General features: G+C 41.2%; 1 protein-coding gene across 24 annotated transcripts in view; it reads left to right on the top strand.

Annotated features, from left to right (window-relative positions):
• Window positions 1-14,410, top strand: part of HYDIN (HYDIN axonemal central pair apparatus protein) — a 433,865-nt gene that overhangs the window by 373,184 nt on the left and 46,271 nt on the right. For 22 of the 24 annotated variants that reach the window (XM_045046329.1, XM_045046327.1, XM_045046336.1 and 19 more), the window contains 8 exons: window positions 515-750; window positions 2,672-2,823; window positions 2,936-3,125; window positions 6,378-6,480; window positions 6,709-6,987; window positions 8,721-8,863; window positions 11,252-11,470; window positions 14,085-14,245. In XM_045046329.1, coding sequence (XP_044902264.1) covers window positions 515-750; window positions 2,672-2,823; window positions 2,936-3,125; window positions 6,378-6,480; window positions 6,709-6,987; window positions 8,721-8,863; window positions 11,252-11,470; window positions 14,085-14,245 — 1,483 coding nt within the window. Of the gene's footprint in view, window positions 1-514; window positions 751-2,671; window positions 2,824-2,935; window positions 3,126-6,377; window positions 6,481-6,708; window positions 6,988-8,720; window positions 8,864-11,251; window positions 11,471-14,084; window positions 14,246-14,410 lie in introns of those variants that run through there. The other 2 variants (XM_045046343.1, XR_006590495.1) reach the window with 2 other exon arrangements.

Raw genomic sequence — 14,410 nt, forward strand, 5'->3', positions numbered from 1 at the left:
TCTCAGATGAATAGTATTATCTGGGAATTGTGGTATAATGAGATATGGCACAGGACCCAGGAACACTGAATCCCACTCACGGCCTGGCCATTCCCCATGGGCAACATACACACAGAGAACAACGTTCAGTGACTGTGCATATTATCACTTTAACTCAGCAAGATTCAGGTAAAGCACAGAGACAACTCCTCTTGTTTTGCTGTAGACTCCCTGCGGCATCACACCAACATAGGCCAAATGCCCCCTTCTTTCCTAAGTCCACCCCGGATCCTAGAACTAACCTCTCCTTGCTACTGGGAGGAAAATATGGTTGGGGTCTGATAACCAGCAAGAACAATACAAAAAAAGAAGAGAAGATAGAATTTGTGCCATCACTCCCACCCTCTTGTGTGAATTCCCCTACCTGTCCTCTTATGATTGTCCTCCATCGGAATCAAATCTTCAAATTAGCAACTACAGAAAGCAGGAACCAGGCTATCAGGGCTCGTCTCTCATTCTTCCCTCCACTCCCCAGCCTTCGTGACTGACAACAGTGCCTTGATATTTGAGGAGCACAAGATTTGTAACAGCGCTAGCCTGCTCAATGTCCTACAGACCATAGAGAGTGGGGGGCTGTTTGTGGAGGATGAGAACAAGTTCATTTTCTGCAACGTCCTGGTGGGTCATCAGGCCAAGGCTCGGTTCAAGATCAGCAATGTGGGAAAGATCGCCTGTGATGTGAACATTGTAGTTAAGCCCATCTCCAACAAGGTAAGCAGCCCCAAATGGCCCTGGCCCACTGAAGCTGGCAGGAAGCTATGGAAAGAGCTCTTGGAAACCCTACTCTAGAGCCTCTAGACATGAGTGGGGATTATCTGGCTCTCAGGCCCTGCTGGAAATCATATGAGGTAACTGGGCAGTTTCCCCTAAGCCAAGAGCCATGCATTTCTCTCAGTGGATGTCTCCTCTGGGTTTTAAAATGGTACACACCAATGAGTAACTCTCTCATCCATCAAACAGCCACCTATACCTATAATAGATCAAGCATTGTGGGGAGAGCCAAAGATGAGTGCCAGCTCAGGGAGGCTGCCTTGGGTTGCACATTTGTCTGGTAAGGAGGATTAGGGTGATGTCAGGGTATAAGGGTGAGGTGAAGTGATGAACAATTGTTAACCCCTGCTGCATTCTAGGCACAGTGTTAAATTATTTACATTTATTGCCTCATTTCATCCTCGCAGAAAGTTTGTATAACCAGACTTTGTATTATTATACTCATTTTATAGTTAGAAAAATGAAGCCTAGGGATACAGGGCTGGGTTTAGAGCCAAGCTTCATCCACATATAAGGTAAATAATAAATGCCTGTATCAGGGCCTGTAGATTTGAAACTCCTTTCCTCTCTGAGTTAGACCATACTGAGGTCCTTTTTCCTCACAATAGAGCAGCAAATTAAGGATACAAAGACAGAGGCTTAGTCAATAGACGATCAGATGTGCTGCAAATACTGTCTGGTCTCACCTCAGCTCCTTTAGTTCTCTGCCCAAAGGTGAAATTTTGGCCCAGGTGGTCCTTGTGCCCCAGAGCTGGCATTGTTCACATGGGTGATGGTGGCGGGGAGATAACTCAAGGGTTGGCCTAGTCTAGAGCTGAGAAGAGTGTGTGCTGTCTCAGGAGACTGTCACCACAGAGGGTTAGGGTTTGAAAGGCTATCTCATCCCTTTTATGACTTCTCTCAGGCCCTGATGATATCCAGTCATTACTCTCTGACCTTTTTTTGGACACGAAGGGACAGCTTTCTTTCTATTCCACACTAAAAACATAAAAAGTGAGCAAGCCTTATTTCTAAATGATAGGTTTTTAACAGGGCATATGCATACATATTCTCCTCTTCCCTAATTTGCATAATATCCCTTGAAAAGAGCAAAGAAGCCTTCGTGCCCTCAGCTTAAAAATAAGAGGAAATAGTTTTGAATCCCATTTGCCATCATTAAGAATGCAAAAATCCTTTTGAGGCCTTGCCAGGGGTCCCTACAGTCTTCCCAAAACACAGCCACAAGATGGAGACAGATCAAGTGCTGTGGGAGGTTGTTCTAGCTAAAGCTCTTTGAGTTGCAAGGAGCAGAAACCAACCCAGGATGGCCCAAACAAGCAAGGTTTGCTTCAATAAATCAGAGACCTCAGACCAAGGTCAGAGCACACCATGTAGCCAGAGCTCTATGGAACTGGAATTGTCACCTGTAATGCAACTTTTAGAAGACCAGCAGAAGCTCTGTCTTTCAATGGCCATGTGCCACTCACTCATGGTGTCTCCATTGTTCTATTCTCTAGTCTGGCTTCCAATTCAGCTCCACATCAGCAACCACCAATGACCTTTGGGCATCTTAACTTGTTTGAGAGAGAGGGAAAGAAAAAGGTGGCAGGGGAGGGGGGGCACTATCTGAGATATGGTTTAATTCACCTGTTTGAGTCAAATATCATAGGTCTAGCCAAGTCCAGCTAGTTATTGCTCAGGAGTGGGTCCCAGAGTGTCTAGGCTGTTCCTTCCAGGGGCATGACTATGTACAAAATGGATGGAGCATGTCTACCACAGAGTTTAGATGAGGAAGATTTTACAGCAAGGGCAGTAGAGATAAGAAGTAAGTCTTATTTGATGCGAAGTAGCTAACACACTGATCCCTGCTCCCCCTCCCCAGCTCATTGCCCGAATCGTTGACATTTTTGATGTGGAACCCAATAAGATGTGTGTTGCCAGCCGCTCACATGCCTTTGCCACGGTGACCTTTACCCCGCAGACCATGCAGACCTACCAGTGTATCTTCGAGGCTACCTTGGATGGCTTGCCTAGGTACCAGCTCCCCAGCTCCCTCTCTTACAGCAGGGCTGCTGGCCACACCCTCTATGGAATGTCCTTCCTGGCATGCCAGGCTGACAGGCCAACATCTTGCTGTTCCCTGCAGCAATCTGACCAAGAACCGAAGCCTTGTGTTTGATATCGTCGGGGAAGGGAACCTCCCGCGGGTGACGGTAGTGCGACCAGTTCTCTACAACCAAAATGGAAACCCCTTGCTCCTCTTTAAGAGGCTTCTGCTTGGTCAGTCAGAGAAGCTGCCTCTCATCCTCAAGAACAATGGCACCATCCCTGCCCAGGTACCATTGGAGGTGAAGTATGGGATGGAAAGGGAAAAGAATGATTCAGAAAAAAGACTTCTGATGTTGAGGACTCTGCCATCCCTGATCTATGAGGACTTCTTTGATGTTCCTCATATGTTAGCCTGTGTAAGACATGGGACATGCAGAGCCCAGTCAGCTGTGGTGTCTGCCCTCCAGGGGTGTAGGAAAGCAGATTAGATAGCACACTCATAGTTACCGTGTGAAGCAGTGTGCAGTGATATACCCTAAGCTGAGTAGGAGGATTATGGTGTTCTTGGTATCTTCCTTACTCTTCACTTTTTTTCTGTAATGAACGTTGCATTCTTAATAAGGAAGAAACTAAAGAAACCTCATTAGGGGTGAGAGTTTCAACATCTGAAGGGACTTTGGTTCAGCAGTTAAATTTATGTTTCTATTTTACAAACAAAAAGTGATAAACTGTGTAAGTGTCATCCAAAGAAACATAAGACTTTCAACAATGATCTTCTCCCATCTAGGGGAATCAAGGAAAATTTCACTATAAAATGACACGCAAGCTGGGCATTGCAGGATAACTAGGTTTCAGGAAGGGGGTATGACAGTGAGTGCATCCCAGCTGGAGAAAGAAGACTGGAAAGACAAAGGAACAGAAGGGGGAAAAAAGTGTCATATGTAAACAGGAACTAGTCAGCCCCCAGCTTCTTGAGAACACAGGGGATAGTAGACAAACAGTGGAACATAAAAATAGAAGGATGGAGTAGGGACAACTTCTGGGAGGCTTTGGATTCCCTCTATACTTTAAACCCTACAAGATGTTATGACTAATATTGTTGGGTTTTGCAGTTTATACAGTTAAGGCTTATTTAGATTTATCCACATAGTTATCTTTTTTATTGCTGTTCACTCCTACATATGCAAACTTCCATCTGAAATCCTTTGCTACCTGATGAAGAAATACCCCCACAGGTCTGCTGGTGTGGTGAATTCTCTCACTTTGTGTTGAGAAATCTCCATTTCTTCTTCATTTTTTAAAGATTTTTTTAGCATTTATTCATTTTTTGAGAGGCAGAGAGAGACAGTATGAGTAGGGAAAGGACAGAGAGAGAGGGAGACACAGAATCCAAAGCAGGCTCCAGGCTCTGAGCTGTCAGCATAGAGCCTGATGCAGTGCTTGAACTCATGAACAGTGAGATCATGACCTGAGCCAAAGTCGGACGCTTAACTGACTGAGCCACTCAGGCGCCCCCATTTCTTCTTCATTTTAATGTGATATTTACTTTCCATCCATTTTTCTCTGCACTCCCTTCTGCATAATTTCTTGGGATAATTTCTTTAACTTTCTCTTTAGCTATGTCTAATTCACTATTAAACCTTCCATTAAGTTCTTAAGTTATTATATCTTTCAGTTCTAGAATTTCTATTTAGGCTGCTTTTCAAATATGCATAATCAGTTCTTAAGACTTCTAGTTTTGTGCTGAAATTGGCAGACTCAGCTTTATTTCTTGCACACAGTGATCACAACCATTTTGCCATCTGTACCTGATAATTCCAAAATCTGAAGTCCCTGTGGGTCTGTTTCTGATATCTGTTATTCCTGCTCATTTTTGCCCATGTTGTCCTTTCCCCTCGTGTGCCTGGTTATCTTCAATCATGTGTTGAGTATTATACTTGAAAAGTTATTTAGACCTAATAAGACTAAGGATGCTGTTATTTTTCTTCAAAGACAATTTTCATTTGCTTCTTCCAGGTACGTTGGGACCCTAGAAACCGGACATCACCTAAAGCTGGTTTTAGGACTTGAGATTTTCTGGATTGTGTATATGACTCAGAGCAGGATTGTTGCCATTGGGAGGCCTGGTTTATATCCAGCCTATCTTTGGTGCTATCAGGCAGTCCTTTGGAGTTGCAATCTACTGCAAAGAAAACACCCCACCTTTCACAAGACTTTTGCCCTCTTAGTACCAACAGGCCATCAAAAGCACAGCTCATTCTCCCACATACCTCTTCCTGACTGAGTCCAGGTCAAAAACAGTCCATAAATTTAGGCTGGCCTGTTCGGATTCCCATGTTCTCCCAGATCTTGGTGTGGTTATTCCTCATTATCTTCTCAGCTCTGTGATGCTTTAAAAAATTTATTGTTCTTGATGTTGTTGTCTTATTTGTTGTTGTTTTGAGTCCACATTACCTAGTTTACCATCACCCTGCATTGTTTCCATTATTGTGGCTTTATAAAATGTTCTATTATCTAGGTCAATAAATTCCTGCTCACCCACTCCCCATTTTTCTAAGTTTTATTAACAAATTTTACAAATCTAGCCTCTGAGGTGCACTTTAGACATCATTTTATAATATTCCTCAAAAAATCCAATTGGGAATCCTATGAATTATTCAGGAAGAATTTCTACTTATAGAGTATTTAGGCTCTTTGCCAGGAACAACATTTAGAATTCCCATCCATTTACCTAGATCTTTTTTATGTCAATTTTTTCCCATATAACTCCTCCATATAGTTTCTTACTAAGATTACATCTACACATAAAATTATTTTTTTTATCTTAGAAGCTTCCTATGTAGTGTCACTATTTCTTTCTTCTTTTTACCTCATTTCTTATATTGTTCAGTTGTGTTTATGATGGTACCAGCATTACTATCTTCTAAAACTGTATACTGATTTCTTATACCCAAAATCAGATATATGGCTTTAGCTTTAGCAGATACAAGGCTTTAGCAGGTATACTGCTTCCACTGGTCTAGAAAACATCTGTTTTCTCCAAGTAAATCAGAAGCCCACTTTGGTTTTCTTCTTATCTTGGTAGGCTGCTCAATATGACACTATCAGGTAACTAATGCATTAGTTCCTGGGAGATACTGATTTTTAGGAACTCACATTCATGTAAGCCTTCACAGAATGACAAGTATTCATTTCCATTTTATTAGTCTAGTGTATATTTTACAGCCGCCTCTGTCAATAGCAGAGGCCTCGGGAACCCCATTTTGATACTACTTAGCTGGGTAATCTGGAAAGTCACCTATATTCTCTGGACCTCCAGTTCCTTACTTGGACAATAAGGGCTGAACTAAACTTTCATTTTCCCTCCCCAGGTCTAATACTTATTTTATCTCCCTTTTAATAAGAAACTCAAAACCATGACCACTGGGCACAATGACCAGTGTGCCTTCCCAAACAAAACAGTACAGTATCTCAATCCAGACTCAAAACCCATAAGCAGCCTGTAAGCTTACCACTCAACCTTGTTTTCCTTCTGCCAGCTGCATGTTGATCTGAGGGACCAACTAGGAGTCTTCTCTCTGAAAGGGTGGCCCACCACCTCCTACATCTACATCACAGAGGAAAACAAACCACATGCAAAAGGTAGGTAGGGCGAGTATAGCTTCTAGAGGGCAATGGGTCTCAGAAGCTGTTTTGTTAGGAAACTGATGAGGATCCAGCCAGAGTAGGACGCCCAGTCTCCTCATAAATAGCCTCTGCAGGTAAGGCTCCTTCCCACACTAGAGCTGCCCTCTCTTGAGTCAGGATCTTTATGGTTACATCTTCCTTTAAACTGGTTCTAAATTTCATGTCTCTCTCTCATCTTGGCAGCAAAGAAAGCTCACACGGCCTCCCTGGTGGTTCTTCCTGGAGACACAGCTGGATTTGATGTCATTTTCCAGTCCCAAAGTGTTGGGAGAATGACAGGCATCATCCACTTGTCAGTGATCAACAATCAGTATGAGGAGACGAACATCCACATGGTGGGAGAGGGTTATGAGGATGACATCACCTTGGGCAACATCCATGGGCTGCTGGTTTCCAGCAGCCATGAAGCCCCAGAGATCTCTGAGGTCATCGAGGAAAATACTATGGAAGACTTGATAACAGGTGAGAAAAACAGCCATGAGCTATTAACAACTGTTGGCTCAGGTTATTTTATTTTATTTTTGTTTTAATTTTTTAAATTGTTTTATTTATTTTTGAGCATGAGGTTGTGAGCAGGGGAGATACAGAGAGAAAGGGGAACAGAAGATCTGAAGTGGGCTCTGTGCTGACAGCCGCAGGCTCAAACACACAAACTGTGAGGTCATGACCCAAGCCAAACTGAGCCACCCACTCACCACGGTTTAAATAACAGGCCAGCCAGCTCCCTGGGGATTTAGGAAAGCATCTTCTCCTTGTTACTGTATGTTCCTTCATTCCTGGCTCAGACAATGCCTTCAGTCACGTGTTCCCTCAAGGAATATTTACTGAGCATCAGCATGCATGTTCCAGGCACTGTGCTGAGCCCTGCAGTTCCAAAGAGTAGTACAAGAGTCTCAGGGACTTATAGTTTTAGCTAATTCCAGTTTAGCTGAAAAGTGAAATTCAAAATTCAAATTCCAGATTAGCTATGTGAGCACATATCTCTCTGTAGTTGTCCCTGTTCATCTCTCAGCTGGCTCCTATTGGCGTGGTCTGCTTCATGGGAACCATGTATCCCAGATATTCCAAGAGAAGTCATGGGCTTGTTTCATTAAAGAAGGTGTAGATTTGTGCCACGTCTAGAACATCATTCTCAGTAGCCTCACTGCTCAGCGCGCTTTCTGAGAACCAACAGCATCAGCAGCACCTGGGAGCTTGTTAGAAGCAGACACCACCCCAGCATTTCAGGCCTACTGAGGCAGAATCTGCCTTATAGCGAGATCCCTAGGTGACTTCTGTATACACTGTATACACTAAAGCTCAGACATGCTTCCCCACTGCCTGTCAAGCACTGCAGCTTCTTTTGGCTGACTATATTCTTTGGGATAGGAGAAAATTTGTTTCATCATTATTATCAAAATGCATTTGTTAGGCAACCGAATTGTGTGGCTAGTCGGTATGAAGTGAGTTATAAACACATGCTCATAGTTTTTCTAGGAGCTTGATTATAATCCTGGAATGTAGCATTGGACAGTCTCTACAACATGGCTTAAAATGAGTACTCCTCTTTATGTGGTGTTCCACCCCTCTGTGTGGCTACGAGGTGACATCTCTCTTGTCAGGGGTCAAGCAGGAGCCAGCAGCGAACCCTAGCTCAGAAATCAGATTTCATAATTATGATAGGGTTACCACATTTAGAAAATCAGAATATAGGAGTCCCTCTTAAATTTTAATTTCAGATAAACAAGTAATTTTTTTATTTGTGTGTCTGAAAATATTGTATGGGACATAGCGATACTAAAAATTACTCATCATTTATCTATAGTTCAAGTTTAACAAGGGCTTTTATATTGTATCCTATTTTAACCCTTAATAGTATTGTTTCAGCAAATAAATGGAGTTGGGGACCTATATTTTCTCTTGAAGGTGAGAGCCAAGGTGGGTGGGTGGGTGGGTGGGTGGATGGATGGATGGATGGACGGACGGACGGACGGACAGACGGACAGGTAGATGGACTAATAGATTTCCCAAGGAGGGAAAGTTTATGCTATGTGACTCCAGCTTTTCCAGGATAATCATCTGCGGTGGGGGGGGGGGGGGGGGGGCGGGAATGCATGAGGGTAAAGCACCATGTCTTTCAAGTGTTGCCTCCTCAGGAAAGCGAGCCCCGGGAGGAGGCTAGGGAAGACTCACAGACCTTCTGTTTCTGTCCATAGCTGCTCTGGTGGACCACATCCAGTTTGGAGACTGCCACATCGGAAACAGCTATAATGTGAGCTTCACAGTGACTAATCACAGCCAAGCGAATGTCATACGGTTTGAATGGCCCCTTTTAGCTACAGTTTGCTTTTCCCCACAGGTAAGTGAAAGCCAACTGCTGTTTTCTGGACTCCCTTGGTGTGAGCCAAACCCAATTTGACTGTCAGTCTATATTCATGAACGTGTGGGATGAGATGGATGGCTCTCAAGCTGAGAAACAGCCCAGGAACCATCCGTTACTCAGACCAGGTACCAGAGGACACAGTTCGTGTCCCCTCTGGTCTAAGAACAGAGAATGAGGTCTGATGAGACTGTCGCTAGGCTGAAGTTGAGGAATTCCATGCAAGTCTCTATGGATGAAATAGGTCCCAGAGTGGATAGGGATAGGGGCTAGGGTCTTCCTATCCCAGATTGTAGACCTGTGTCCCCGAAGGTATATGTTCATTAGAGCATTAGGCCTGCCAAAGTGGCTCACTGAAAGCTAAGATGGGGGTAGTGGGTTCTGTGGACAACTGAGATTTGGCACATTTGCAAATTACATCTTTCTCTTTCTCACTCAGCATACTAAAATCTAGTTAACTTTATTTTACCTGGAATCCCTTTCAGCATCTCACAGCACACATTTTATGAATTGCTGGCCAAAGCTCAACGTCACACAAGGCCTAAGACAATGTGGTAGCAGATCCTAGCCTCTGGCTACCTGATGCTTTTCATAGACAGTTTGCTGCTGAGTTCCCAGGACAATTCATATACCCAGATATATCCACTTCCTTCTGCCCAGTTTCAGTCACCAAGGCTGTTCAAGCATAGAACTCTAGGGGGACAGAGCAAGGAAAGTTGGGGACCCTACTTTGTCACCTTTAAATCTTTGAGTGCCATCAGGAAGTTTTGCTTCCTAGAGGGATGTAAAGTGTCAGTTAAAGTAGACAGAGATAAGCTTCAGACAGTCCATTTATATACACCCACCCACCCCCCCCCCCCACACACACACATGCATATACCCCTCACCACACACACACACACACACACACACACACACACACACACACACACATTTGTGGCCTGGGAAATACTAAGTTTTATTCACCCTTCACTTTCCAGAGGAAGGAGAGATATTTTTATCTGTCAGAAACATGATAGGACTATTATATATATATATATATATATATATATATATATATATATATATATTTATACACACGTGTGTGTGTTTGTATATGATAAATCATAAATTGTTTTATGCCTTAAACCAAACTACATTTCCCATTTATCTGGTATACTTCAGGGAATCTCAGCCTTCTGGTTTTAGGACTTCTTTACCTTATTAAACATTATTAAGGAACCCCAAAAAGCTGTTATTTATGTGACTTATGTCTATTGACATTTACCACATTAGAAATTAAAACTGAGAGGGGGCGCCTGGGTGGCTCAGTTGATCGAGCGTCTGACTTCGGCTCGGATCATGATTTCTTAGTTCATAAGTTCGAGCCTCGCATCGGGCTCTGTGCTGACAGCTCAGAGCCTGGAGCCTGCTTCGGATTCTGTGTCTACCTCTCTCTCTCTGCCCCTCTCCTGCTCATGCTCTGTCTCTCTAAAAAATGAATAAACTTAAAAAAAATTTTTTAAGAAATTAAAACTGAGAATATCTAAAAACATGTATTTATTCATTTTTAAATAATAAACCCTTTAATGTTAGTATAAATATCATATTTTAATGAAAATAGCTATATTTTTCAAAATAAAAAATGAGTAAGAAGAGTGGCATTATTCTGCAGTTTTATAAATGTCTTTAATATCTGGCTTCGTAGAAGAGAGCTAGATTCTACTATTTGCTTCTCCATTTGATCTGTTTCAATATCATATGTCATGTAATCTCTATAAAGCTCCATTGTGTACTCATGAGAAAATAAGAATAAAAAAGTCAAATAACATCTTAGTATTATGATGGATGAAAGTAGATCTGACCTTGTGAACTCCTGAAAGGGTCTTAGGGATTCCAAGGGTCACCAGACCACATTCTGAGAACTGCTAATGTACTGCGTACATTGGTCTATAATTCGTATAGGTCATATTGATGAAGAAGCACAGGTAGTTAAGAGTGTGGTATCTGGAGCCATATTGTCTGGGTCTGAATCCAGCTCTTCCAATATTCATGGTATGGCCACGAGCCAGTTACAAGTTTCCTTGCCTGTAAAATAGGAGTAATAGCTGTACATCTCACAGTGTTGTTGAATGGATTGGAACTGTGTAAAGGTTTAGAACAGTGCCTGAGGCAAGGAACAGTTTAATAAATATTAGCTGCCTTTACTATTATATTTCTATCTAAGAATCTCTTATAGATATTTAAGACAATCTACACATACAGGTGTGAATGATGCATTTTTTGCCAAGATCTTTGGCTCTACCCTTTCTCTGGAATGTCACCATCAGGTATAAAAAGTCCTCAAGCTCAGATTCCCAAAAATACTAATATCGGGCTCTTCCGCAGATCGGCCACCTTCACCCTGGGTGTGCTAAGGACATAGTAGCGACCATGAAGTCCGAAGTGCCCATCAATCTGAAGAAGATGGGGGTCAAGTGCAAGCTATCCAGGATCACGTTTCAGCTCCCTGCAGACCAGGTCCCTGATTGGGATGACCGCATGCGCACAGTCAAGTGGGTGGATGTGCTCAGAAACACACCCGGTTCTTTCGCTGCAAAACGAAAGGTGAGTGGGGACATCAGGTACAAATCTGACCAGGCCTGCCGTGGCTGGTGGTGCCTGCTGCTCTCCGGTTCAGTGTCTCATCATTTCCTTCCTTCATGGAACAAAAAAAAAAAAAAGAAAAGTTTGTTTCCCATTCTACATGACCTTGATTTGACCTTGATTTCAGAAGTAACAAACTGAACTGGCAAGCATGCCACCTGCCAGCCATGCAGCCCACACATCTTGACCCAAACCGCTTTAGTTTAAGTCTGGATGCCTCATGGAGCAAGTTCTCTCACCATCAACAGCATCAGGGTTAGACTTTCAGCTATTCCCTTTTTCTGTCTGTGTCCAGAATTTGATTAGTTATAATATTTGGTTCATGACAGAATCTCATCTTTGGTCCATGTGTGTCCCTCTTTCAATTAGTCTTTGGCTGGTTTCTTTTAATAATGTAATAAACAGAGATGAACTCACACTCAGTGTAGGAAGTAGAACATGAATTACCTGTGTGCTTCTCACCCATTCCATCCCCCTGCCTCCCTCTTAGACATAATCACGATCCTGAATCTTGTTTACTCATTCCCTTGATTTTGTTTTTCTTTCTTTTTCAACCTATACATTCTATTTTTTAAATATCATTTATTGTCAGATTGGCTTCCATACAACACCCAGGGCTCATTCTAAAAGGCATACCGTTTTGTTGTAGTTTCTAACTTTTAGTTTTTAAAAAACGGTTACTGCCTGTGATCCATATTGTTTCATGGGGCTATAGTGTACCCATTTCACTGCTATATAAAATTCCATTATTACTTATCATCCATTCTTCTTTTGAAAATTATTTGGTGTTTTCCATTGTGTACAGTGTTGCTGTGAACATTATTATTCATGTCAAATGGTATTCAATTGCAAAAGTTTATATTCCTAGAAGTGGAATTGCTGAGTCATAAGATATGTGAATTTCAGCTTTCCAAGATAATGCCCGTGTTCTCCAAAGTCACTGTACCTATGCACACTCCTATTGGCAGAGGGATCTTACTGATCCACATTCTCTACATAACTTGGCATTGCCAGACTTCTTGATTTTTTTTCACTTAAATGAATGGGAAATGGTCTAATTTGGGATCTACTTTGCATTTCCCTAACCACTGGTAAAGATGAATATGAATGACTTCATGGCCTTACTAGTCATCTCTTATATGCCTTTTGCCTAGTTTTCAATTATGATGCCTGTTCTTTGTATGAGTTATTTTATTTTTGATAAAGTTTACTATTCCTTGCTATTATTTGACTCCAAATGTCTTCACCAAATTTATAGCTTATCTTTTCACTTTCTTTGATGTATCTTTTGATGAACAAAAAATATTCTTATTTTTAATATAGTGAAATTTATTAATCTCATCTTTTACATATTTTGTGTGTGTGTGTGTGTTGTGTGTGTCTTCTTTTTAAAACCCTTCTCTACCAGGGAAGAAAAATATTCTTTTTTTTTTTTTTTAGGTTTAATAATTTTGCTTTTTGTATTTAAGCTCTTGGCCCACCTGGATTTTATGTATGGTGTAAGGCAAGGATCCAATTTAATGGTTTTCCATGACCGGGCCAAATCCCTTTTTTGTTTAGCCCTTCTGTTTCCTAGTGATCTGCCATGACTCCCTTATCATCTAAATTTCATATATGCCTGGTATGTTTCTTGTCTCAGTATTGTACTTCATTGTCAATTTGTCTATCCCTATGCCAGTTTTACCTTGCCTTAATTTCCATAGCTTCATAATCAGTCTTGATATTTCCAGGGGAAGTCCCTCTCCCATACTGTTTTGTTCTGAAGTATTTTCATTATTCTTGGTCCTTTATTTTTCTATCTAATTTTGGAATCCACTTACCAAGTTCTGTGGAAACCCTGATTGAAATTTGATTGGAATTGGATTGTATCTGTAAGTCCGTTTAGGAAGGATTAACAATTTTACAATATTAATTCGTCCTTTCTATTAGTGAGTTTTATCTGTATATTTATTTAGGTCTTTTTTCACTTTTTTTTTTTTTTTACTACCATTTAGTTTCTTTAATACTATTAGGACTTCTCAGGTTTTTTGTTTTTTCTTGAGTCAATTTTATTAAGTTATTTTTCTATGAATTTGCCCTTCAACTAAATTTTCATATGTTTTTTCATAAAGTTATTTATAATGTTTTCCTATCATCTGTTTAAATCTATAGGATCAGTGGTAGTGTCCTCTTTTTAATTTTTGATATCAGTTATTTTTATTTACTCATTTTTTTCTTGATCAATCGCCCTGAAGACTTTTTAAGTCATTCCACATAAACATCATTTGGCTTTATTAGTCCTCTCTGTTCTCAATTTATTTTCTATTTCATTAATATCTGTCCCTAATTTTATTATTTCCTTTCCTCTACCTTCTTTATAGTCCATCTAACCCCCAAACTAATATTCTCTATAGTCCTGATGCTCTTAGTAATTTGTTTCCTTTCCCATATAGGAGTCATTTTAGGTTTACCTTAATCATTTATTCTGGAACTGGAATCATTTATTCTGTAAGTTGGTGTTAATTTGCATGGGTAAAATACTGTTACCCCCCACCCCTTTATTCTTGTGAGTCAGCTAGCTCTGCCTTTGTTCCAGGTGATAGAGACGGATCCTGAGCCTGTTCACTCAGTAGTAGAAGAAAACTACCGAGAACTGCATCTTCAGATCAGTGCCAATGTGAATTTTGCTTCATATCAATGCAAAACAAGCAATGTGCACTTTAAAGAAACACTGGTTTACCAGACCCGAGTGTTTGAGTGAGTCTTTGAAAGCCCCCCAGCACTCACAGAGAAGTTCTTTCATTTCATCATTTGCCTATTCCTTTATCAAATACTTATTCAATGTTTATGACAGCATATACCAGGCATCATAGCTATGTAGCATGCACCAGAGGAACTCTAGGGATGCAGTGAAACATTCAG

This window comes from Felis catus, chromosome E2 (assembly GCF_018350175.1).
Source record: "Felis catus isolate Fca126 chromosome E2, F.catus_Fca126_mat1.0, whole genome shotgun sequence".
In the NCBI taxonomy this organism is placed as follows: Eukaryota; Metazoa; Chordata; class Mammalia; order Carnivora; family Felidae; genus Felis; species Felis catus.